The sequence below is a fragment of the Opisthocomus hoazin genome, chromosome 8 (assembly GCF_030867145.1).
Source record: "Opisthocomus hoazin isolate bOpiHoa1 chromosome 8, bOpiHoa1.hap1, whole genome shotgun sequence".
Taxonomy (NCBI): domain Eukaryota; kingdom Metazoa; phylum Chordata; class Aves; order Opisthocomiformes; family Opisthocomidae; genus Opisthocomus; species Opisthocomus hoazin.
Genome location: NC_134421.1, coordinates 40,236,502 through 40,261,636, shown reverse-complemented (window position 1 = coordinate 40,261,636; position 25,135 = coordinate 40,236,502). Strand labels below are relative to the sequence as shown.

The 25,135-nt window shown below is 38.8% G+C and overlaps 1 protein-coding gene across 6 annotated transcripts in view; it reads right to left on the bottom strand.

Annotated features, from left to right (window-relative positions):
- ADAMTS20 (ADAM metallopeptidase with thrombospondin type 1 motif 20) overlaps positions 1-25,135 on the bottom strand; it is a 112,038-nt gene that overhangs the window by 29,924 nt on the left and 56,979 nt on the right. For all 6 annotated transcript variants that reach the window (XM_075428136.1, XM_075428139.1, XM_075428141.1 and 3 more), the window contains exons 16-28: positions 24,925-25,020; positions 23,566-23,732; positions 23,325-23,454; positions 22,095-22,221; positions 21,206-21,416; positions 20,513-20,677; positions 19,642-19,806; positions 17,811-17,933; positions 16,399-16,506; positions 15,053-15,217; positions 14,538-14,828; positions 14,064-14,225; positions 12,426-12,602 (exon numbers count right to left, since the gene is read on the bottom strand). In XM_075428136.1, the coding sequence (XP_075284251.1) occupies positions 12,426-12,602; positions 14,064-14,225; positions 14,538-14,828; positions 15,053-15,217; positions 16,399-16,506; positions 17,811-17,933; positions 19,642-19,806; positions 20,513-20,677; positions 21,206-21,416; positions 22,095-22,221; positions 23,325-23,454; positions 23,566-23,732; positions 24,925-25,020 (2,087 nt within the window). The remainder of the gene's footprint in view (positions 1-12,425; positions 12,603-14,063; positions 14,226-14,537; positions 14,829-15,052; positions 15,218-16,398; positions 16,507-17,810; positions 17,934-19,641; positions 19,807-20,512; positions 20,678-21,205; positions 21,417-22,094; positions 22,222-23,324; positions 23,455-23,565; positions 23,733-24,924; positions 25,021-25,135) is intronic.

Here is a 25,135-nt window from a genome sequence, read left to right as displayed (position 1 = left end):
ATGGTATTAAGGACCACCCACTTTTTTTCCACCTTCCATTATATTCTGGCATGGTTTTTTTTACTTTGATTGTGTTCCTCTTACTTGTTCGCTTTCTAAATGAAGTGTGTGAAAGTTCTGCAAACCTCCTCATGCAAAAGTGTTTTAGGAAAAACATAAAAAATTATGTTATGTCTTTGAGATTAAGAGCTGAGTATTATGTTATGATCCTCAGTTTTTTATGTCCTTTGTCAGTGCCTAAGTGGGAACAGGACTGGGCCATAAAATTATAGGTCCAGAAAAAGATTCAACAGCTAGTATGTTTAAGCTTTGTCATTAAAACCCATGTGCCAACTACCTATTCCAGTCCAGTTGTCCAATGGCATCAATTGCTGCTTTTGTCAGTGACAATGTTTATATATTTTCTTTCTGTTGATGTATAAGAGCTTCTCCCACGAAAACAATGTCACTAAAATATCATATGAAGCTCATTGCAACACAAAGGTTACTCACTGGTAAAAAAAGCACACTTTCAGCAAAAGTGGTTAGTTCCCATTACCCCCCTTTTTTCTTTTTTATTTTTTTAAGGACTTTAAGCATTATCATTCCTTAACAAAGCACACATTAAATATAAACACAAAGCCACACAACATGCATAAAAAAGAAGGGTTAAAAAGCAACTGTATTTCACAGACACAAGTCACAGTCATTAAATTAAATTATCACACGTACATTATAACTTATTTATTATTTCAAGCTATACAGGCAACATAGCACCACAATGAAGAAATTTCCTCTAAACTTGATAAACAGTACACAAATATTTGTTTTTTTATTCTGGAAACAAGTATTTTCTTTCACTTCTATAAGAATTATCCTAAACGAAATTCACTATCCCAAGTCTGGTTTATGACATTAATTGGGTAGTGGCATATGTTATCAGTTATCTCTGAAAAGGCACTCCCCATTTCCAAAGTTTTAAAAACGAATAGCATATGCTAACATTAAGATTTCAGCCAGTGGGATGTTAAATAAACATGCTGTATTGGTAATGAGGTATTCTGAAGTTCAACATTAGGCAGCAGCAGAAGTAGAGGTAAAAGACTGAAGCTGGTTTTGAAAACCAAGTTCATTCTGAATTCCCTTTTAATATAAAAGATTATCTTTAAAGATATAAATACTTTTTACATATTAGAAAAAGTGAATGAAGGCACTTATCACACAAAGCAAGATTTTTTTGCATTAAAATGAAAACAAATATTTTACTTCTGCAAGTCCGGGCTGCTTCTGCTCCTGCAGAAGTCAATGGGATGCCTGACAGTAACAATATCGGAAGGAGACTGGGAGGTCAATTCTTAAAAAATAAATTTATATTCATTAAAAGTAATAATAGATTTCTTCCACTAGTGCAAAGACAGAATTACACTGAAATTATTCTGGAGCAACTAAAAAGAAAACTGAAGAACTAGAAAAACAGCCACTTCAAAGACCACTACATTACATGTCTGAAGGGCGGTAAGTAATAGCAGTAAGATATTTGTGACACTTCAAGGCAACTTAGAAGACAAGCTGGTTCACTCTTTTTATGCCTATTTTCTCTGAAATCACAAGTAATGCTTATGAAATTACATAAAAACCCTAAGAGTGAGGAAAAAAAAAATAATCTGTTTCATCATTTGAGACAAAATATAATTATCCTCTGTAAGGGTCAAATCTTGCCTATATCACTGACCATAAAGACACCTCGGCACAATCAGATTTAGGCTGTTCCCAAATAACTCAGAAAAACTACCATTCTTAAACTGTAGTTTTGTGGGACTTCTTTGTTAATATAATTTGAACAGTTAGTGAAACACTTCTCTGTGGCACTCAAATTCTTGACTAACAACAAAGTACAATTGACATGACTAGTCTGTTGTCAGTGTTTTGTTCTTTTAACAGTGTTAGAACGGCATAAAAGCACTCTGAACAAGTACTATTCTTGGGAAGTTGTGTCTGTCCACTTTTAATCTTAGGTCTCTAATTACAGGAAGTATCTTTAAAAACTGTAAAGTAATTAAGAAAAGAATTCTACAGTTATCTGACTTCACAACTAGTATATGGTAAAGTTTTAGGACACACTCTTCAGAAGTCTTAACTTTGAAAAGAACTGGATGCGTCCTATCTCAACTCATCATATTAATGTGCAGTAAAAGAGCATGCTAAGAAAACAAATATAAGAAAACAAAGTGCTAATGACTGCACTACAACTAACTCACACTAGAGAGTATAAATCCTCTTCCATTAATATTTCAATAAAATTCCAAATGTTGATGTTTTCAAGAAAATCTAACAGAAAATAAAAACCTCAAGACAGACCTCAACTTTGCTATGCTCTGAACTGTAACCGGTACTGGTTAGCAACAAAGCTGTACAATGACTATATGTGAAACTGGTCAGATGAGGAAACCAGAACACCTCAGAAAGACTGATTGTTTGAGGTGAAACTGAGTATGGTACAGATCAAAGGCATAACTGTTTGCTTTTGTGGCAATACTTGTTACCTTCAAGTTACAGCAGCTTCCTCCGCTGCATCTGCTCAGATAAGACATGCACGCCGTAAGCTATCTCATTTCAAATGTGCCATGAAGATTTACTGATAATAGACTACCACAGCGACCTTTAGGTAACACTCACTTACAATCTGGATTCACTAATCCAGCTATGCATTCTTTCTAAAGGATCAAGAAAGGATGAGAAACAAACATCCATTTCACATTGTGACAGGCACGGTTAAAATGTCTCTGATAAAATTTCAGTTGCTATCCACTCTCTCACAAGAATGAAAGACTTAATCAAATATAAAGCTTCCAAGGTAACATCAATTGCTACCACCAACTGCCTAAGGAGGAACCTTGCTGTTTGGCTACCTGGCTCCCCAAGGGGTTTGCTAAGCACTGAAAACCTACAAGGCAGCAAACATAAAATGAAACTCCTAAATATATCAAAATTCTTGTAATCAAAAAATGCAAACAAACTTTCCTCACTAGGTGAAGCTGGAAGGTATTGTCTTCCCATATGCGAATGGCCTGTATTAGTCCTCCAGTGTAATTCCTTCTCACACTCCATAAAATCTTTAAGAAAATATATAAAATGAAAGGTATAAACCATAATAAAAATATATATGCATTGGGAATTTTGAGAAACTTATACTTGATTTCTGTTGTGCAGCAACAGCCTAGGAGGCATAGAAAAAAGAGCCTAGAAAGGAAAATATGACTTCAACAAAGAGACAAACACCAAAATCTTGCAAAAAATGAGATAAAAAGGGGAAGCTTCGGTGAGTAGTCAAATACAATCCTTGAAGTGGAGGCACCATAAAAAACCTCCACTAAGAAAAGCATACTAGATGAGCAAAAGAGTTGCCACCTGTTGAACAGCAGAAGGAAGAGTAAAACAAAGCTTATGTTCACTTTATACATTTTGCCCAAGTACCAGACCAGGGCTTTGGTACTGCAAATCCCCTAACTTGCTACTGTGTGTCCAATTATTTCCCAGGCAAGTACCGCTAAAAAACAGTATTTTATTCTCTAGTACAGCTATTTTACATTGGTGCTATGCATAAAAGCTTTGCAAGATTGCATATGTATCTGCACTATGCATCTGAAGATTTGTTGTATAAACCATTTATACCATAACCATTTATCCAGCTAACAGTTGATTTGATTATATTCCCACATAACTTTCTGCCAGGTAACAGATGGTTGCTTGGGTAAGAATACTAACGCGTGGATACAGGGAATGCTGTTCAAACGGAAAATATCTTAGTATTGAAAGTAACAAAGCAGCATTCTTGAACTCAATTAAGACTTTATTCTACAACTCTTCTAGCACAAAATTGTTAAATCTAGTCATTACGGTTCAGTTTTAAAACCTTACGGTATCTTTGCGAACTGGTAATACTCTCTCTTTTCATGCTTTAAGTAAAAAACAATTTCTTGTCATTAGGGTTGGAAAACCTGCGCAGCTCTGATGAAAATTAATACAATAAAGCAGAAGTCTTACTGCATGGACTAAACACAAAAACCCAATAATGCACTGTGGAAAGAAGGGATACAATAAAAATCTATACTAGAAGAACAAAGTACTCTTACTCAGCTGTCAGAATGCTATGGAATTTTGCTTGACATTATACAATGTGACATATGGTTTCCACACTTTTTAGCTTGTAATTTATTTATTCTTTCATGAAGTTTTGGATCATTGCCTCAATCCCTTCACCAATGAAACTAGAGTAGTCAAGAAGAAAAATGTCCAAGATATATGGGCCAAACCTACTGGTGGTGCAACTCCATTAAAATAAGCAGCTATATTTACTTCAAGCATTATTTAACTCATAAATACATAAGTATGTATATATCAAAATATATACATCTGTATTTTAATTTCTGTATACCAAAAAAAGAGGTAGTGTACTTAGACACACGCCAATTAGGCAATGAAATCTTGAAATCAAGTGTTTCAAATTTTGAAATACTTAAATATTATACAAACTCTCCTAAATTCACCAACCTCATTTACATTCAGAGTCGACACCAATACTCTTTGAAAACAAGGCAGAGTCCCTCAAGGTGCACAGACTGGGTATAAACCCACTCCATTTCCTTTGGGTTTCAATACAAATTTTGCACAATACTAAGAGGGCAGAAGACGTAAGCTACATTCTAGAAAGCTCATTGTCAGAGTCTCTCAATGACCTCCAGATCAAATGAATTCAAGTTACTGGCAAAAGGATGCGCTCCTAGCCATCCTCCCTGTAAATCTTCAGAGCGCCTTTCTGACTTGGATATCATGATATGAAAATTCTGGACTGATTTAAAGGTTCAAAGAATCAAAGCTTCTGAACATGCGTAATATTTCTGAGAAAGTGTCCTGGAGTGGTACAAGCCTTTAGAATTTGAGGTTTACTTGCTTCACATTGCTTTGGACAACTGCAGGAACCAGCAACATAGCCTTTAAGCTTTGTACCGGACAGCGGCAGCAGCCATCGACAGACACTATGAAGTGTAACAGCCCATAGCTGCTAAACTGCAGAAAGCATCAACCAGAATTCTGTCTTCAAATCATAAACAGAGCCTTCCTTGCAACCACCCTACAGTGCATTTACAAGATATGTTTTATTTTAATTATGTTGTGTAAAATGAATCAAAACCTGAAAGAAATGTACTTAAAGGCATGTTGCTAGAAGTCTTCTATCCTCAAATATATAGTGATAGCTAGTGGAAGAAGTCAGAATGCCCCAATACGGAAGAGAGCATAAAAGACAATGACAACTGATAAACTAGAACAATCCTTCCACATTGGATCAGGTTCTTGACTCAGGATTCTGAATTAGTGTTAGCTAATTTGACTTTTTCTGAATCTATTTCTGCTGGAATCTAAGATCCAAGAAGAAACCACGTGGCTATGTAAAAGCCGGATGAATCCATGAGCAACGCTTTTAGTTCAGCCATGGTTTAGACAAAGCCACATCAGAATGAGGAACATGTTCAAGCAATACTGATACTCATTTCTGAACTGGCTGGGCCAGAGACAGGGCGAATATTCAAGGAGGTCAAGGAGTTACTCCAGCTAAAGCAATTGCTCAGAAACTCCCTTCCTTCTACCCACCCTCTCCATGTCTTGCATTTGTGCCATGCATGTCAGAGGTACACAGCAGAATCTATTACAGCAAATTACATTACACATGGGAAGTCCCGCATTTCAGTTTCTACCTAAGTTTTGACACTGGACTCTCATTACTAGATATAAAAGTGTAATGCATTGCTGTCCAGACATATAAATATTACTGAATATTTTTATAAAAATATAAATGGTGTTTTATCTAGTTCTTGCTGTCTTTACAGAGAAAGAAATCACAGAATCACAGAATGGTAGGGGTTGGAAGGGACCTCTGTGGGTCATCTAGTCCAACCCCCCTGCCAAAGCAGGGTCACCTACAGCAGGCTGCACAGGACCTCGTCCAGGCGGGTCTTGAATATCTCCAGAGAAGGAGACTCCACAACCTCCCTGGGCAGCCTGTTCCAGTGTTCCGTCACCCTCAGAGGGAAGAAGTTCTTCCTCGTGTTCAGACGGAACTTCCTGTGCCTCAGTTTGTGCCCATTGCCCCTTGTCCTGTCACTGGGCACCACTGAAAAGAGTCTGGCCCCATCCTCCTGACACCCACCCTTCAGATATTTATAAGCATATATTAGGTCCCCTCGCAGCCTTCTCTTCTTCAGGCTAAACAAGCCCAGCTCCCTCAGCCCCTCCTCGTAGGGGAGATGCTCCAGTCCCCTCACCATCCTCGTAGCCCTCCACTGGACTCTCTCCAGTAGCTCTTCATCTTTCTTGAACTGGGGAGCCCAGAACTGTACAGAGTACTCCAGATGAGGCCTCACTAGGGCAGTGTAGAGGGGAAGGAGAACCTCCCTCGATCTGCTAGCCACACTCCTCTTAATGCACCCCAGGATCCCATTGGCCTTCTTAGCAGCCAGGGCACACTGCTGGCTCATGGTCAACCTGTCATTCACCAGCACTCCCAGGTCCCTCTCCATAGAGCTGCTCTCCAACAGGTCCACCCCAAGCCTGTACTGATGCATGGAGCTGTTCCCATAATAAGTGTAGATACAACATACTTGATGACTCCACCCTCCAGAGAGCGTCCAGTCATGAACAGCCCCCTATATCAGAGCATATTGCGTGGCAGCAAGGCATAAGACAGGCAGAGCCATGATCTGTTGCCAGACTATCACATCGCTAGTCAACCACCCATAGGTGAAGGCTAAACAAAGCCGTTTGTGCTAGGCTACAACAGTATTTCTGTGACTAAAAGCTTTTACTGCTCTTTCATAATAGTCACCTTCAATGAATAAATTTTCCTGTTCAAACAGCAACAAAAATTAACTGGTTTGTGTTGGCAGCATTCAAACTAGCTAAATTACTAAAAAGTGACAGCATATTTAATATGTGAGCCTGCTTTTATTTCCTGAATCTGCCACATTTGTTTCTGCACACCATGTGACAGTGTGACGAAATTAAAACTGTTACTGAATAACCACAGAGCTTGAAGTCACACATAGAATCACAGAATCACAGAATAGTAGGGGTTGGAAGGGACCTCTGTGGGTCATCTAGTCCAACCCCCCTGCCAAAGCAGGGTCACCTACAGCAGGCTGCACAGGACCTTGTCCAGGCGGGTCTTGAATATCTCCAAAGAAGGAGACTCCACAACCTCCCTGGGCAGCCTGTTCCAGTGCTCCATCACCCTCAGAGGGAAGAAGTTCCTCCTCATGTTCAGACGGAACTTCCTGTGCCTCAGTTTGTGCCCATTGCCCCTTGTCCTGTCACTGGGCACCAGTGAAAAGAGCTTGGCCCCATCCTCCTGACACCCACCCTTCAGATATTTGTAGGCATTTATAAGGTCCCCTCGCAGCCTTCTCTTCTTCAGGCTGAACAAGCCCAGTTCCCTCAACCTCTCCTCGTAGTGGAGATGCTCCAGTCCCCTCACCATCCTTGTAGCCCTCCGCTGGACTCTCTCCAGTAGCTCTTCATCCTTCTTGAACTGGGGAGCCCAGAACTGGACACAGTACTCCAGATGAGGCCTCACCAGGGCAGTGCAGAGGGGAAGGAGAACCTCCCTTGTCCTGCTGGCCACACTCTTCTTGATGCACCCCAGGATCCCATTGGCTTTCTTGGCAGCCAGGGCACACTGCTGGCTCATGGTTAACCTGTCGTCCACCAGGACACCCAGGTCCCTCTCCGCAGAGCTGCTCTCCAGCAGGTCCACCCCAAGCCTGTACTGGTGCATGAGGTTGTTCCTCCCCAGGTGCAGGACCCTGCACTTGCCCTTGTTGAACCTCATCAGGTTCCTCTCTGCCCAGCTTTCCAGCCTATCCAGGTCACGCTGAATGGCAGCACAGCCTTCTGGTGTATCTACCACACCTCCCAGTTTGGTGTCATCAGCAAACTTGCTGAGGGTACATTCTAACTCTTCATCCAGGTCGTTGATGAAGAAGTTAAACAAGACTGGGCCCAGTACTGACCCCTGAGGGACACCACTTGTCACCAGCCTCCAACTAGACTCAGCGCCGCTGATGACAACCCTCTGAGTTCTGCCATTCAGCCAGTTCTCTATCCACTTCACCGACCACTCATCCAGCCCACACTTCCTCAGCTTCCCCAGGAGGATATCATGGGAGACTGTGTCGAAAGCCTTGCTGAAGTCAAGGTAGATAACATCCACGGCTCTCCCTTCGTCTACCCAGCCAGTCATGTCATCGTAGAAAGCTATCAGATTGGTCAGGCATGATTTCCCCTTGGTGAATCCATGCTGACTACTCCTGATAACCTTCTTTTCTTCCACTTGCTTCATGATGGCCTCCAGGATAAGCTGCTCCATCACCTTTCCCGGGATGGAGATGAGGCTGACCGGCCTGTAGTTCCCTGGGTCCTCCTTCTTGCCCTTTTTGAAGACTGGAGTGACATTGGCCTTTCTCCAGTCCTCGGGCACCTCTCCTGTCCTCCAGGACCTCTCAAAGATGATGGAGAGTGGCTCAGCAATGACATCCGCCAGCTCCCTCAGCACTCGTGGGTGCATTCCATCGGGGCCCATGGATTTGTGGACATCCAGATCGCTTAAGCGATCCCTCACACAGTCCTCCTCGACCAAGGGAAAGTCGTCCTCTTTGTAGGCTTCATCTCTTCCCTCCGGGGCCTGGGATTCCTGAGGGCCAGTCTTAGCACTGAAGACTGAAGCAAAGAAGGCATTCAGTAGCTCTGCCTTCTCCGCATCCTCCGTCACCAGGACACCCGCCTCATTCAGCAGCGGCCCCACGTTGTCCCTAGCCTTCCTTTTGCTGCTGATGTAGTTGAAGAAGCCCTTCTTGTTGTTTTTGACATCCCTTGCCAGCTTCAATTCCAGGTGAGCCTTGGCCTTCCTCGTCGCATCCCTGCATGCTCTCACTACGTTTCTGTACTCTTCCTAAGTGGCCTGTCCCTCTTTCCACATTCCATGCACCTTTCTCTTCTGCCTGATCTCCGCTAGAAGCTCCTTGTTTAACCATGCAGGTCTCCTGCCTCCTTTGCTAAATTTCTTTCTCAGGGGGATGCATTGCTCCTGTGCATGGAAGAAGTGTTGTTTAAAAAGCGACCAGCACTCATGGACCCCCCTGCCTTCGAGAGCCCTGGCCCACGGGATTCCTCCCAGTAGCTCCTTGAAGAGGGCAAAGTCAGCCCTCCTGAGGTCCAGGGTTTTGATCCTGCTTATCGCCCTGCTTCCTCCACGCAGGATCCTGAACTCAACCATTTCATGGTCACTGCAGCCGAGTCTACCTCCAACCTTCATGTCCTCCACCAGTCCCTCCTTGTTTGTTAACACGAGGTCCAGCAGCGCGCCTTTCCTTGTTGGTTCCTCCACCACTTGCATCAGAAAGTTATCATCGATGCTCTGTAGGAACCTCCTGGATTGCGCCTGCCTAGCTGTATGGTCTTCCCAGCTGATGTCAGGGTGGTTGAAGTCCCCCATGAGAACCAGAGCCTGTGACTGTGAGGCTGCTTGCAGCTGCCTGTAGAAGGCCTCATCAACCTCCTCCTCCTGGTCAGGTGGCCTGTAGTATACACCCACCGTAATGTCACCCGTGTGAGCCTGTCCCTTAATTCTAACCCACAAGCTTTCAACTCCTTCTTCACTTGCCCTCAGCCCAAGCTCAATGCATTCCAGTTGCTCCCTCACATATAGAGCAACTCCCCCACCTCTCCTTGTTGGTCTGTCTTTCCTAAAGAGTCTGTAGCCATCTATGACAGCATGCCAGTCATGCGAGTTGTCCCACCACGTTTCTGTGATGGCGACCAAGTCGTAGCCGTCCTGCTGTATAATGGCTTCCAGCTCCTCTTGTTTATTGCCCATACTACGTGCATTGGTGTAAACACACTTGAGCTGGGCTGTCAATCTCACCCCTGGCCTTGGCACTCCAAGCCTAGGCTCATCCCTAGTGAGCTGGGCAATATCCCCTTCCCCCTTCGAACCTAGTTTAAAGCCCTCTCAATGAGCCCCGCCAGCTCGTGGCCAAGAATTCTTTTCCCCCTTTGTGATAGCTGAGCTCCACTTGTTGCCAGCAGGCACGGTGCTGTGTATACCTCCCCATGATCAAAAAAGCCAAAATTTGACCGATGGCACCAGTCCCTGAGCCATCTGTTAACCAGGTGAGTTTTCCTGCCCCTTTCAGTGCTGTTCCCTGCCACTGAGGGGATGGAGGAAAACACCACCTGCGCCCCTGATCCCTCAACCAGTCGCCCCAGTGCCCTGAAGTCCCTTTTGATGGCCTTGGGACTTCTTTCTGCTACCTCATCCCCGCCAACCTGCATTACCAAGAGGGGGTAGTAATCAGAAGGCCGCACCAGACCAGGGAGTTTCTTCGCAACATCCCTAACCCGGGCCCCAGGGAGGCAGCAGACTTCCCTGTGGGATGGGTCCGGTCGGCAGATCGGGCCCTCTGTTCCCCTCAGAAGGGAATCACCTATGACAATGACCCTCCTTTTTTTCTTAGTTGAGGCAGTTGTAATACGTGGGGCTGTCTGACTCGTTCCAGGCAACCCCCTGGATGGAGCCTCACCTTCACCCACATCCTCTGTGGCCGGTCCCTCACATTCCAGAGCCCCATACCTGTTGCTTAAGGGCAACTGGGCAGGTGAGGGAGGCCGGGGGGAAATTCGCTTGCCCCCCCGAGCAGGGACCTGTTTCCATTCCCCCCCATCTCTTAGGCCCCCTCTTTCTGCTCGGTGGCAAGAGGGTTGGGGGTTCTCTGCTTTCTGTGGAGCCGCCTCCTGCTGCCGCTGCCTCAGGGAGGGCAGGGTGCGGCTCCACCAGTCGATCTCCCTCTCACACTCCCGGATGCTCCTCAGCCTCTCCACTTCCTCCTTCAGTTCTGCCACCATACACATAAAACAGAGGCCACAAACGCTCTCTCTGGTAACTAGATTTCATTCTGAACTTCATTTCTCAAGGATTAAAATGGCTTTTGATGTCAATTGAGGTATAAACCAACGCGAAAATCTCTGCAAGACTAAGCTCCATGTACCATTTACTATATGTTACAATAGCTTACAGGTAACCTATTAATGCAGGACAAACCGCATCACTCAGGGAAGGAGCAGGCTGTGAAATACTTTCGACCTAAAAAGAACACATTGAGTTCACAGGCATGCTGAAAACCCTGCTTTTCTTCCCAGCATCTGAAGCAGATACATTATTTAACCATTAACAAGTCTCCACTAATTATTTGGCTAATGGCTAAATAAGATACTCTAATATCTGTTGAACACAAACACAAAACTCTGTTTTGCACAGTGGAAGAAAGAGACAGCTGTGGTAAATTATTAATTCAAATTTTCATTTTAAAGTCTATTTGCAATAGATTAGAATAGATTATATAAACAGTAATAAATTGTTTGAAGATAAAATCGGACAATATTTTTAAAAGTGTCTCCATGTCAATTCAAAGAACCAAATTACATGATTTTATTAATAAAAAAAAGAATAAAAATAGAACTGTTATCCCAGCCCATCTCCCAGGGATGTTAATGACAGGTTTTTAACTGATTTCTATGGAACCAGAACTGGATCCAACCCCCTTTGATTGCCATTATTCTCCTTACAACTAAGCACGATAATAAATATTGCTGTCAAATTTACAGCTTGGGAAATAAAATATATTCTATATCACAGAGCTTGCTATGATTACTTCAGAATGTTAATAATCTGCTAGTGGCAATTTTAAAGATTAATGGTGATTACTGTAGGCATTTTTACACATTAATAGACAGTGACATGTAGACAACATATTATAGTTACATACATAATTATACATAGACAACTTTAGTCACTGTTTTAAAACCACAAATATAAACTTTTATACACAAATGTACACATATACGAAGTAAAATGTTTGATGAGAATGTAATATACATGTGAGTTACTTTATACTTGAATATGCTATTAGAAAAAAGTTATGGACTAAAAAGCTTTTTTTTTTTTTTTTTTTACAAGTATAAATAAGCAGATAATACTACCGTATAAATTACAGCAGACTTTTAAACACAGATCAAATCATAACCCTCCAAAATAGAACAATCTACTAGGTATTGCTATTGGCATTGATGATTTCTGGTAATTTTCAAAATATTCCCTATGATGTTTTATGGAGCATGATACAGTTCCCACTGAAGTAAATGGCTGTTTCCCATTGAATTCAATGACTGCAGAACAACTGCTTAATAGACTATATCAATTGCTACATAGACTATATTCCACAAGCATTATTCTTTCACTGTTATCAAATAAAATAATAATATAATTTTTAAAAGGCAAGGGGAAATAGAGTGACAGACAGAACAAGAAAGCGAAAAATAATTAGTGAATGCTATCGTACCGATTTCCATGGTCCCCGATGCCATGAAACATCACCAGGGCAAGAATGCACATTACATTGTGCCATATTAGGTGGCTTGTCTAGCATTTCACAGTTTTGATCACCCAACATTTGGCCAGTAGGAAGCTGACAAATCACCAGTCTTGTCTTTACTCCATCTCCACAAGTCTGAGTACACTGAAACAGAATTTTATATGCAATATTTTTAAGACAGTCCTCACATGTCATTAAACCAAAAAGATATAGCCATCATCAGTACATGCTATTCTTTACTATATCTATTTTCATATTCTCTGGACACTTAAATTCAAGTATAAGGACTTACAATCTAATCTAATATAATGAAAAAACAATTCCTTCACCAAAACATTTGCAAAACTACATTTTTATAGTTCATCAAGTGATTTTCTACAAAAAGTCTCAGAGAAACTACTCTACTAAGAAGTAACCATTTGTGAGAATAAACATGCATATATATCTCTCTTTGAAAGGAGGAAAAGATGGAAATTGGTCCTAAAACTAGTATTCCCTGCCAGAGAAAACTCAGATACTAGGCACACTTTCTCATAGTCTAACTTATACAGATTAATTGTAAAATACTCCTAGGATGTGTTTTCTGGATTTTAGTTTTACTGTAAGCATAAAAATACTAATTCTCATTTCCAGTGAGCTGTTAAAAACAATCTGATCAAAAGTTAGCATGTTCCAAGAGTTGATAGCTTTTTACTGTATTTCAGAGGATTCTAAATTAGTCAAAAACTGCAACACCTGCATCATCTGGATCCCAAGTCTGCAGCTATGGACAGAAAAAACAGGACACTCAGACTGGCCTTGAGAACTAAATGGCTAGATCTGGCCAAACGGAGAGGAAAAAAAGAAAAAATAAAAAAGTCACTTAAACAATTTTCTTCTTTTCCCAACTCTAGATACGGATGTATCAATAGTAAGAAAAGAGGGCAGGAATCACAAGAGGTTAGATTAGAATGATTTCCAAACTAACCCGCTTTAACTCTTTCTGTAGCGTTTGAGCAAGAATGCGTGGTCAAGATATAACATTACTTATGATATTCCATGGCATGGAAAAAACGTTCTTTGTCCAATAATGTGTAAAATTTCATCAAAACATTCTAACCCAGGCACACCTTTTAGATGCATGATCCCATCTTCAAATTTCTAATTTGTAACTACAATCCAGCAGATATTACTACTTGCAGATAATCTAGTCAGCATCTATAAAATTCAATGTAATAAAGTTTCTTTATAGCTTCTTGTGCTCATTTTTTTTTCCTTAGACTAGCTATTACACTGAGCTTTTTCTGTATACAACTCATCTTATTGTAACAGAAAATAATTTTGTATGTCTCCAGATTTAAACAGCTACTGCAACACTCCTATGTTCTACATCTTTACGTTCGCACCATACTTCTTTTGGATGTATAATGTATATTTACATTATTCTTATTGACAGTACAGTTCTGGATTTGATCAAAGAACAAAGTTTATCTAAACAAGTTCAAACTCATTCTTTTTAAATAAGTAAAAAACTGGTGTTCAGTTCCATTCACAGTCAAAAACTTATATTACTGCTTATAAACATGTGGTAAATAATGTTTCCCTTTGAAAGTGAAATGACCTTACTTCTCCCCAGTTCCCATAGTTCCATCGTGGGCAGGGTCCAGAATCACAATGTCTTGACTCTGGAGGTTTTGTTGCCTTATCACAATAACTAGCACTTCTTCCTTCCTCATCTTGACATACTACAACTCGACGGTGAAATCCACCTGCACAAGTACTAGAGCACTACCAAAACATGTAAACATATATATAACCATCACGTGATTGGAAAAATGTAAAATACGTTGGTTAAAACAACTTAAAATTATTATTTTTTAAAGTTAACTTTCAAACCTGAAATGTGCAAATAAAAATTACTATGTAGAAATATTTTAAAGTTGAATTACCAGAAAAAGATACATTTTCAATTTGCTATATTCTTCATAATAAATTTTTAAAAATAAATGTGCTTCTCTTTTGACCAAATCTGTACTGTAATAACTGTTCTAGAAATGTCAACACACGTGTGAGAGAATAAATTAAAAAAAAATTTCTTACTGCTCCCCAGGGTCCAGTTCTCCACTGATATCCTCCCACAGAGGGACGGTTCCACTGGTTTATATTGTCTTGTGGATGGTGTATTGGAAGGTAACCTATTTCTGGAAAATAGCTTGGATGGTCATGCATTTTTGGAATATGATGATAAACTGGTGGACATGGTGGCATCTTACATTCTTGTTCTTTGGAAGGTTGGCCTTCAGGATCACAGTAATTCTCGTTGACTTGTTGATGATAGTTGACACAGGTAACTTGTCTTGTTACTATTCCACTATCACACGTAACTGTGCACTGACCAAAAATTAATGCAACATTTGTGACAGAACACTGGCAATTAATAACCAAAGATATTTATATTTACTTTTGACAATAAGAAACATATATAGTGTTTTTTGAATGGATGCAATTTCAATCACATTTGCACAGCATATGAAGTCCCAATTTCTAACCAGAGACTTTGCTCTTTAATCTAAATAGACACATCAAAAGAAAAAAAAATTAGAATTAATACTTACAGGGGACCAGTTTCCAACTTGCCACTCTCCACATGCGCTAAAGCAGCTTGAAATTTCAGCTGGTCGTGGTAAATGAGCACAGAAAGATTCATCTACTATTCCTCCATGAGCATCTCTACAACTCACATAGCGAGCACGATCACCTTTCCCACAGGATGCAGAGCACTGTCAGAGAACAATCCAAGCTCACCGCACTTTAGGAGACCAAAATGAGGTCATGCAAGCATCTACAACACTAACATAGCTTAATATTAGCTTGACTTTCGAATTAAACACTGAGAACCAGATTTTCATCTCACATTGATAGACCCATGCATTCAGGAAGGAAACTGAAATATTGCTAGATGGTTTAGGCCTTAAGAATTCCTGTTGGCTTGGAACTGAATTGCATGGCCTTAATTACTGTGAAGCAATTCAGTGTATCTGAACAGGTAGCATTTCTACTATAACATGGAATCATTATACAATTGCAAAGGTAATTTTTTAATTTATTAACAACATTAGCGAGTAAATTCCAGAACATTTATTACACAGTGATACAATATTTAGATCAACTGATACAATAAAAACTGATATTCACAATCCATTTGTCCTTCTAGTTTATATTAGCATATTCCACTGAGCCCCTTCTGATACCTTTACAGCTGAGAAGCTCAACGTTGATTTGGTGCAGGGTTTCTGAGTAGCCTCAGTCTACGTACTGCTATTTAGTTAAAATAACTTGTGCACAGATATGATGGTGTTATATGCTTTGTTAAGAACCTCAGGGGATTAACAGAAACTGTCATTTTTACAGATAATTTTAAATTTTCACATTGCTGTCAAATAAAACTAATTTTCAACACTATCAAAATCAAAAACCCTTCCTTTAAACAAAGTTTGTGTAGAAACCATTTTTATAATGCTTATTTTACAAATCATGTAAAATTAGATCTTTAAAGACACAAACTGTTTAATATTGCTATTCACATAAAAGATTTAAATAATATTTGAGAATGAAAGATGTTCTCCATACTCAAAAACTGATCAAGTCTCTCTAAAAAAAAAAATAAAAAAAAATAGTTCCTTGAACAGTCTCGATCATATGAAAGCCATTTTGGTCAGTACCCCAGCCCCTAAAATCCTTGTTTTGTTCCCCTGGCTACATTTGAAGCACACAGAATTTGTGGGAGTGTTTATATCCTCCTTACGAAACAGGTTCTTAAAATAACCCCCAAACAAATTCCTTGAAAATTTATCACAAGCAGATTTCAGTCTGAAAAATGTATTAATGAGAGCTTTATGTAAAAATGGGTGAAGGAATGGAGGACTGCTCTGAAAGATGTGACCACTATTACATTACATACTGGGGTCCATGATCCGTATCTCCATTGGGTCACCTTCCCCATATGAACTAGAGGAAGCGAGGTAGTCCATGATTTTGTATTTTCGGGACAAGGTGGCAATTCACATTCCTGTGGGGTAAGAAAAAAAAGGTTTCAAAATATACATTTTAGAAGAGCCATATGTAAAGCAAATGGCTCCCACAGGGAAAGATCCTACCATTACAATAAACCAGAGTTAATTAACAAGTAAATAACATCTTCTAACTTTTCCCTGGTATTATTAAAAGGCTTTTCATTCAATTGTTTTGTTTCAAATTGAGGCAAAAAAAATTTTGTTTGATGTTAAGACTGTATTTGTAATATCTAATAACATCTGCAGTCTGAAAAAGAACTGTATTGGGCAACTTGCTGGAGATAAGGGGCATAGATATTACTGTGTCCAGTTTAATAGTCACATGCAGTGAAGAACTAATTGAAGACCATGGCTGTGCTGTTCTGTCCTTTATACTTTCAGCTACTGAGAACACGCAAATGCCAGGTTTCAGCCAACAGCTGAATAGGTACCACAATTCAAAATACAAACCACACTCAAACCCAGTGTTTTCACATGTAAGTGGAAACAAATTTGTATTAATTACTTGGCTTTTATATTTTGAAATCTTATTCAAGAAGCCATCAGAGGGCTGGTAACTCGTGACTGGTTTACTCTGGACCATAGAATCGGGTTTTTTTTCCTCTTCCCTTTGAGACAAGAAGCAGAATATGCCCTCAAGGAGGTACATGGTTACTAGCTTAGCTGGACATACATGAGATGTATCAATCTGTTGGCTAGATCAACACATTAATACATAGCACCTAATATACCAATTGCTTTTAGCTAAAGGTACACCCACTGACTGTATTAAAAACATTTCTTCCAAAAAATTACAGATTTAAGGGAAGCGAGGAATGAAGTAAACTGAGACAAGAAGAAAAGTTAGAGAACCATATTAATACCATATCAAATCACAATTCATGTCTACACGGTTCTGAATTAGTATTACTTCAACAACTGAAGCTTTCTTGAAGTGACCACATCTTTCTTTTAAGAACTATATACAAGCAGAATTTTAGAGAATAGCAAGCCAGTTAGTTACTATTATTAAGCATCCTGGCAAGCAGTCTCCTTACAATATTCTACATGTTGGACAATCAAAGGCCTTTGGACCACTTCAGTCATATACCAAATTATCAAATCTCCAGTCTCCAAATTACTCTTACTTAATTCCCTAGGCCAAATTTGAAGTTCAGGAAAACGGAGATAGTTTCAGGTTTTTTTTCTCATTTTAGAACTTATTTCCTACAAGTTCCCTGAAAGAGTTGGTAGACAACACTTGTATTTAGATGCTTTTAACTAAAAAGTACAACCAACTGCAAGGCATTTTTTAACTTACTTGGTTATCTCTAGGACGAGTAGCAGCATTACATTCCCTGTCATCATCCAAAATAACTCTGTAAGTCCCAGTAACACATTTGACTGCACGCATCTGGTATCCGCGTCCACACGTTACAGCACACTGTTAAAGTCAGCAATTTCACACACTTGAAATACCGCTATTTTTAATATTTTTTTTTAAATTACATTTTCTATTTTAAAACTCTTTCTAGAATTGATAGCAAAGACTACTGGGATGGTGTTAACTTTCTTCACGGCAGACCATATTGTGCTTAAACAGTGTCTGCCAAACACCAGTAGTTTGGCTAATGCTGAACAATGCTTGTGCAGGATAAAGGCTTTCTTCTTCCTCCTTCTATCCCCTACAGTCAGTAGGCTGGAAGTGGGCAGGAGACTGGGAGGGAACACAGTCAAGACAGCTGACCTGAACTGATCAAAGGGACAATCCATGCCATATAATGTCATGCTCAGCAATAAAAAATGGGGTAAAGGAAGCTGGGGGGGGGCGGGGAATGGAGTATGGGGTGGCTTCCAAAGGAATCACTGGTTGCAGCTGTTAAGTGTCTTTCCCTTCACTATAGAGTTTGACAGGAGCAAACTCAAAGTCACCTAACATGTTAGATGGTTGAAAACAGCATGACATAAATCCCATTCTATAAATGTTGTGAGTCTAGCACAAATATTGGAAAAAAAAAAAACAGGTTGTGAATAGTTATTACCAGATGGTGCAGTGGAAAAACCACAATGGAAAGCTCTGCTCCAGTGACATGGGTTGGTAAATTGTTTGTACAAGCTGTTACAGCAAGGGCACATACAGTGATTTTCTATTCAAAAGAATTATATCATGGGACTGAATTATTTTTTTTTTTCTTTCATTTTTGCATTTAGCTTGTAGGAATAGAAAGCCAGCACCTTGTGATCAAATGATTACTCCATAGGAATTCAATATTATATTATGTTAGACAGCAGTGTGGTTATCTCTAATATGGAAAAATATTACATAAGAAAAGTTCTACACAAAAGAAATGTTTAAGTTAAAAATATACTTAATTTCCAAAGTGTTTTTGTTCTGTATTTTACTAACAGGTTATATATGAAGAAAAAAAATAAATCAGCTGCTATTCAGTTATGAATTCTCACCAACATCCAAGAAACACTGAATAATCCAACACTTCCATTGGTTTGAGTAACCTGATCTTATGAAAGCTCCGTGAAATTGAGTACCTTATTATTTTTTAATTAATTCTCATCTATTTCTCAGCAAAAGTTTCCTCCGCAAATTCATTTTTTTCCCAGAATATTGAAGCCACTCTGGTATACATTAGATGAGCATCATTACACACACGAATATGTTTTTCAACAGCACTTTCAGATAGAGATAGCAGATCTTTTATCACTGAAGGTCAAAACAAAACATAACAACAAAATACTACGTCTTTTCGCCTGCTGTTATAAGCATACACACTTCCGTGATCTTAATTAAAGCTACCACCTTAAATATACCACACCTATAAATATTTGGTCATTTACCCGTCTCATTCATCCGAATGGTATGATATCCACATTTTCATTATTTTGGAGATGTAATACATTCAGGTGAAATAGCATCTTTGAAATTAAGGCTCAGGGTCAATTACTATTTTAGGCATTTAACTTCGATGTGAGTGTTCCTAAATTACAGTTTATATAGCCAATAGGAGCAAACAAAGTGAATCAATTCAACTAAAGTAACTGTGTAAGATCCAATTGAAATGTTTAAAAGGTATTGCTTTATGATCACTTGTAGTCTGAACAAGTAAAGAAGCAGCCAAGAATCCTTATGTACTTACTGATCCCCAAGGCCCTACTTGCCACGATGCACATTCATGAAGGTCACACGGCGTTACCGACTCTGGTCGATCATTTGGATTACAGAAATCGTGTCTCAGTTGTTCATCCTTAAGTTGGCACCATACTTGACGATGCTTCATTCCTTTGCCACATGTTACAGGACACTATAAAATTATTAGTTATCAGTTTGTAAAGATGTGAATTTGCATTAGTGGCTTCACTTTCTTTTAGTAATCTCTTGTATTGTAAAGATGACATAAATAACAAAAATATTCCATGAACGTAAGTAGTCCACCAAAACTAGTTCTTTTATGAACTCTCTATTTCCTGTAAAGACCAACCCAAATGCTAATACAAAGGAATCTCTAAGTTGCTAAAGCTACAAAAATGTAAGAACAATGTACAGACCATTTATTTCCCTTAGAATAAAGAATACTCGTTTAAAATATGAGAGCACGTATCACAGCCTTCACAGGAAAAATGTTTAAACTATCCATGATTCTCTTATACCCATATAACCTAGAATAAAATTCATATAATTCTGTTCTTCAGTTGATTAGATAGCTCTCATCGCTTCATAAAAAAGGAAGGTATGCATATTACTGTACATAGATTTACTTTAAGTAGCTTCACTACTTTACTTTACCGTAACAAAATTTCAGGGAAAAACAAATACTAGGGATGTTTTTCAGAAGCTGTCATGCCATTTGTGTATCTGGCATATATATCAGCCAAATCCTAGGACTTCAGAATTTTTACTTCCATGTGCCCCAAAATAGCCAGAACAAAAAACCGAAATGCTTAAAAGCAGCTCATATTAATATTGATGACCAGGCTCAAAGGTGTCTAAAATTTTACAAGGTTCATTACCTCACTCCACTCACTAACAGACCAGCTTGGACATAAGAATTCATTGCAACTCTGTGTTACAACTCTTGGAAGTTCCTGGCACTCTCTGTCAGGAAGATGACGACCCAAATTGTTCATACAAAAAGCTTCTCTGGTTCTGACACCTCTTTCACAGCTCCTGGAACACTGCGGTGTATAGAAAATATTACAAAACACAACATGATAAAACAAAGTCAAAATCTATTATCAGTCTTAAAGGTGAAAGACATTAATGATTGTGTTACAAAAATGTATCCTGCATTTAATCCACAGATTGCCAATATGTTCATGTGAGATAAATTTGGCACCTTGTTTAGTAGTTACATGATAAAACTCTTTAAAGAAGATTAAAGCTGAAATTGTACTTCTTCATTCTCTCAAAAATACTCTCAGAACTAAATTATTAAGACTGTAACTAAAATATACACATTTAACCACCAGTCTCTGCTGACTTCCAGAACCAAGCTGCAAACAATTTAGCTGTAGTGTCACATAAAAATATGAGGAAGTTGCTGAAATATGAAGATTGACATTAGCTCCTTCTACAACTCTGCATTGGTCAAACATTATTTTCTTTGAGTTACTTAAACTAAGAAAACTGATACAGAAATAAAAATTTGGTATGAACACTAACCAGAACTATAATGCTACAATTATATGGTTTTGAATTTGTACCTGTGACCATTCTGTGTAGTGCCAACTTGTTAACATACAGTCACCATGGCAGGGCTCTCTGGTCGGTGGTTTCTGCTGATCAGCACAGTATTTATCATCCACTGGAGTAAGGAGTCCTTTTGAAATTGAGTACTTCATGCAGTGGATCTCTATAGACCGATACCCTGGGCCGCACTTCGATGTGCAGTCACTTTTGCCAACATTGTGCCACCTACAAGGATAAACTGTTATAGAAAGCTAACTATGTTTTAAAAATAAGACCACGGTGAATAAAGCACTCAAAGAATGTCACGTACATATAGATATGTATTTTAGAGAACAGACAAAACTGTAAAATCTCTCTCATGACTGGGATTTTCAAAGCAATATAAAAGAATATCACTCACAGGCTTAAAAACATATTTATGAATTTAAAGGATCTTCTGTATCAATCTTCTAGCTGACTGAAAAAATGTAAGCTATAATTCTAACTCTTCAACCTCTGAACACTTCAGCATGGGCTTTCTCAGAGTGCAGAAACACAAGTCTGTTTCAAATTAGTTCCAGCTGTGGGTACAATTTTGGTGAAAAATGTATTCTACCCAGCAATACAAGTTTTCGCACCAGGATACATAGAACAGATTCACAATACTAACGAAAGATTTTGTACTTTACAAAAAAAAGTTAGAAAAGTACACTAGTTCTACTTAGATTCAGAGGTGTAACCATAATATGGAAACACATTATACCAATAGATTTGAGGAAAGGAGGGAGAGAAAAGAGGGACGAAGGAGGCAGAGAGGGGTGGAGGGACAGCAGATGAAGCAATCTGAATTATTTTGTTTTACTCTCTATCAACAAAAACATGTAAGAACACACTAGCTCCAATCAGTCAGGAATCTCTTTTTACCTTAATTCACACTCCCTATTACACTCCTCAAAGACATCTGGTACGGTAGGTATAAGTTCACATCTCTGATCAGACACAACCACATGATCACTTTTACGTATGCATGTCATTGCTCTTCGTCGTATACCTTGAAAAGGAACCCAAAAAAAGTGAATAGAGGGCTAAAATAAGAGCACCGTTTTATACTAATGGATTCCATTTATCATTCAGGAATTTAACTGAGATACCCCATTAACACTAATCCTTGTATACAGCAGATTCTGCACAAACATGCTGCTTTGTGCAGCTGACTATGTTCCCGGTGGAGAACAATCTCATCCCAGACACCTCTGCCATCTCCCAGCTGTACTACAGTGGTCTCACGAGGATATCAACTTCCAGAAAACTGCAAAAGTGCAACAGTCCATTTCCTCATCAGGCTAAGTGTTCCAAATGCATGACGTCTGTCCTCTGCTAATTACCAAATTTCCAAACCATCATGGTAACTTAGAGGTTGCGATCCTTTTCTTTAAGGCAGCAGAAAATCGATCACAGGGTACGTAAAAGATCTGGAGTGCTGGGAGAAGTACCACAGTTGACAGATGCTTGCTTCTCTAGCACATGAGCATGTCTACAGCCTGACTCTGAACCAGAAGAAACTCACCATCACATACCAACAGGCATTTCTAGCACCTGCTAATAGGAGTATCTACCAAAGAGCTGTGTACATACAGTTTACATACTTCACACATATTGCATTTATATTTTTACACTGGAATGGCCTGTAAAAGAACAGTTAAAAATTGTAAAATACAGCTTTAAATAGCTTCAGCCCATGCAGCAGATAACTAAAAAAGACAAATAAATATTTATGAATGATACTAGACAAGTCAGTGACAACCTGGAAACAGGATAACGGAAGACTAATACAATTATTAGATATAAAATAACACTTTCTAAGGAGGTATTAGACTTGATTCAACTTTTTTTTTTTTATAAACCACTCCTATGGCTACAAAAGAAAGGAACACAAATGTAATTTTGAATACAGAATTGCATTGCATAAATACTGAAAATAGCAAAACAAAATCAGACGCCGTTCTGCTCTTAACAGCTCTATGCACCTAAAGTTTACTCAGAGTGCCGAGTTTCTTTCTTACAAGCAGGGGTGAAAAATCTGAGTACTTAAGACTAGTCCCTTCCTAAATGCCACCAGGTCTTCAGTTCTGGTGACAAAAGAATTCACAGTACCTTGGCACATCCTGCTGCAGTCTTGCCAGGGTCCGTAAGGATCCCATGTAAACAGATCACTTCTGTCTTCTACTGGGATATTGAATGAATAACGCACATCAGGGTTGTACAAATTCCCTACACACAAAACCTTAATTGAGATAAAATGATAGCTGTTTTTCAGTGAATTTGAAATAATAAAAATATGAACATAATGATCACGTAGCAAATTTTCAAACTTATGAAAAAAGTAAACATGCACCTGTAAGGTTAGCTCTTCTTCGATTCTATCAGTGCTGTTAATTCGTTCTATCGTATTGTTTGAACCACTGTACTCAAAAATGGCTCCTTGTATATTGATTTCTCTTTTTGACATGCTTACAACAAAATTTCCGTTCAAGATAAAATTTCCATGAATATCAGATAAAGCTATAAGTAAAATAAAATATTGGAAATAAAGCATCTATTTAATTAAAAGGTTCTATCAATAAAAAACTCTTAATAATATATCTTCTCATCAACACTTAGCTTTAATTTAAAGTTGTATGAAACAGTTTCTAATGCATGAAATAAATCCTAACCGTCAGTAACTTTCACCTGAGCAATTACCATGGATTTTCTCTGCATTAACAACACAACTTTAATAATATTTGTTCTGCAGTTATCACTTTTAAATTTGGTTAGGTTCTGCTACTGTAAAAGGAAACTATAAACCTCTGTATTTCTGGCCTATTCTACATCCCACATACTTGTATTTGCTAGAGCTACTTTTAGTGAAGTGTCTTTTAAAAGTAAATTTTAAAGTAAAAATAAAGTCAATTAAGTGCTTATAATAATACTTTAATATAATGACCAATTCATAATGCTAATGATGAACAACTTAAGAACTAAATTTAAAAATAAAGTACAATTTTTGGTAAAGGCATGCTATTCAGGCATTACTGCATTTGAAATGGTAGCTAGTATCAGGGGTGAGGGCTGTTTCTGTGTCCTTGTGACATGTATATGTAACAGGTGGCACGGAAAACATTTTGAAATCTCTGAAGTTTGTTGAGTAGGATGATAATGGAAGAAGAGAAAGGAGCAAAATGTGCACTAGCATTCTCTCAGGCACTTCAATCATTACCAAGTACTGTGAAATAGAGCAACCAAGATTTTGGTACAACGAGCTTATGAATTCTTTGTTCCTCTCACACAGACATGACAGAAGAAGAGAAAACTCAGACAACTGATAAGCTTGCTGAAGGTCAGACTTCTTTGTTTACAAACAAAGTGTATGCTTCCAAGATTTAAAACTTACATGCATTACTACTGAGTTTACTTGTGGGATTTTAATTAACATTGCCACAACAAAGTGAAAAAATGACAAAATGATACAGTGTGCTATAATACCTATTCTCTGACAAATGAACACACACATTTATGAATTAGAACCGTAACAATATCTCACTAATTCTTCGAAAAATTACTATCTACACAGAGACTCAGCAAAATGATGATAAAATGGAATTAGATATTTGGTCTAAAGACTTTATCAGACCTCTGATAATACACGTCTAGAGCAGACCTCTGGCAAGAGCAGAAAAATTATCCATCAATGTTATACACGGGAGGCTTTTACCAAGGTAGTTGTCATCTTCTGGTTTCCCCGAGTAGCTGTGCTGCCGAATATCAATGTTTGTTGCTCCTTTGGGAATTTTTACTACAACATTGTAACCTGCAATGTAATTATTCACAAATTAATTATATACAAAATAATCAAATACTAGTAAATATGAACACACATTTAAGGAGTTTTATTCAGAAAACCCTACAGTGTACAAGTGACAACC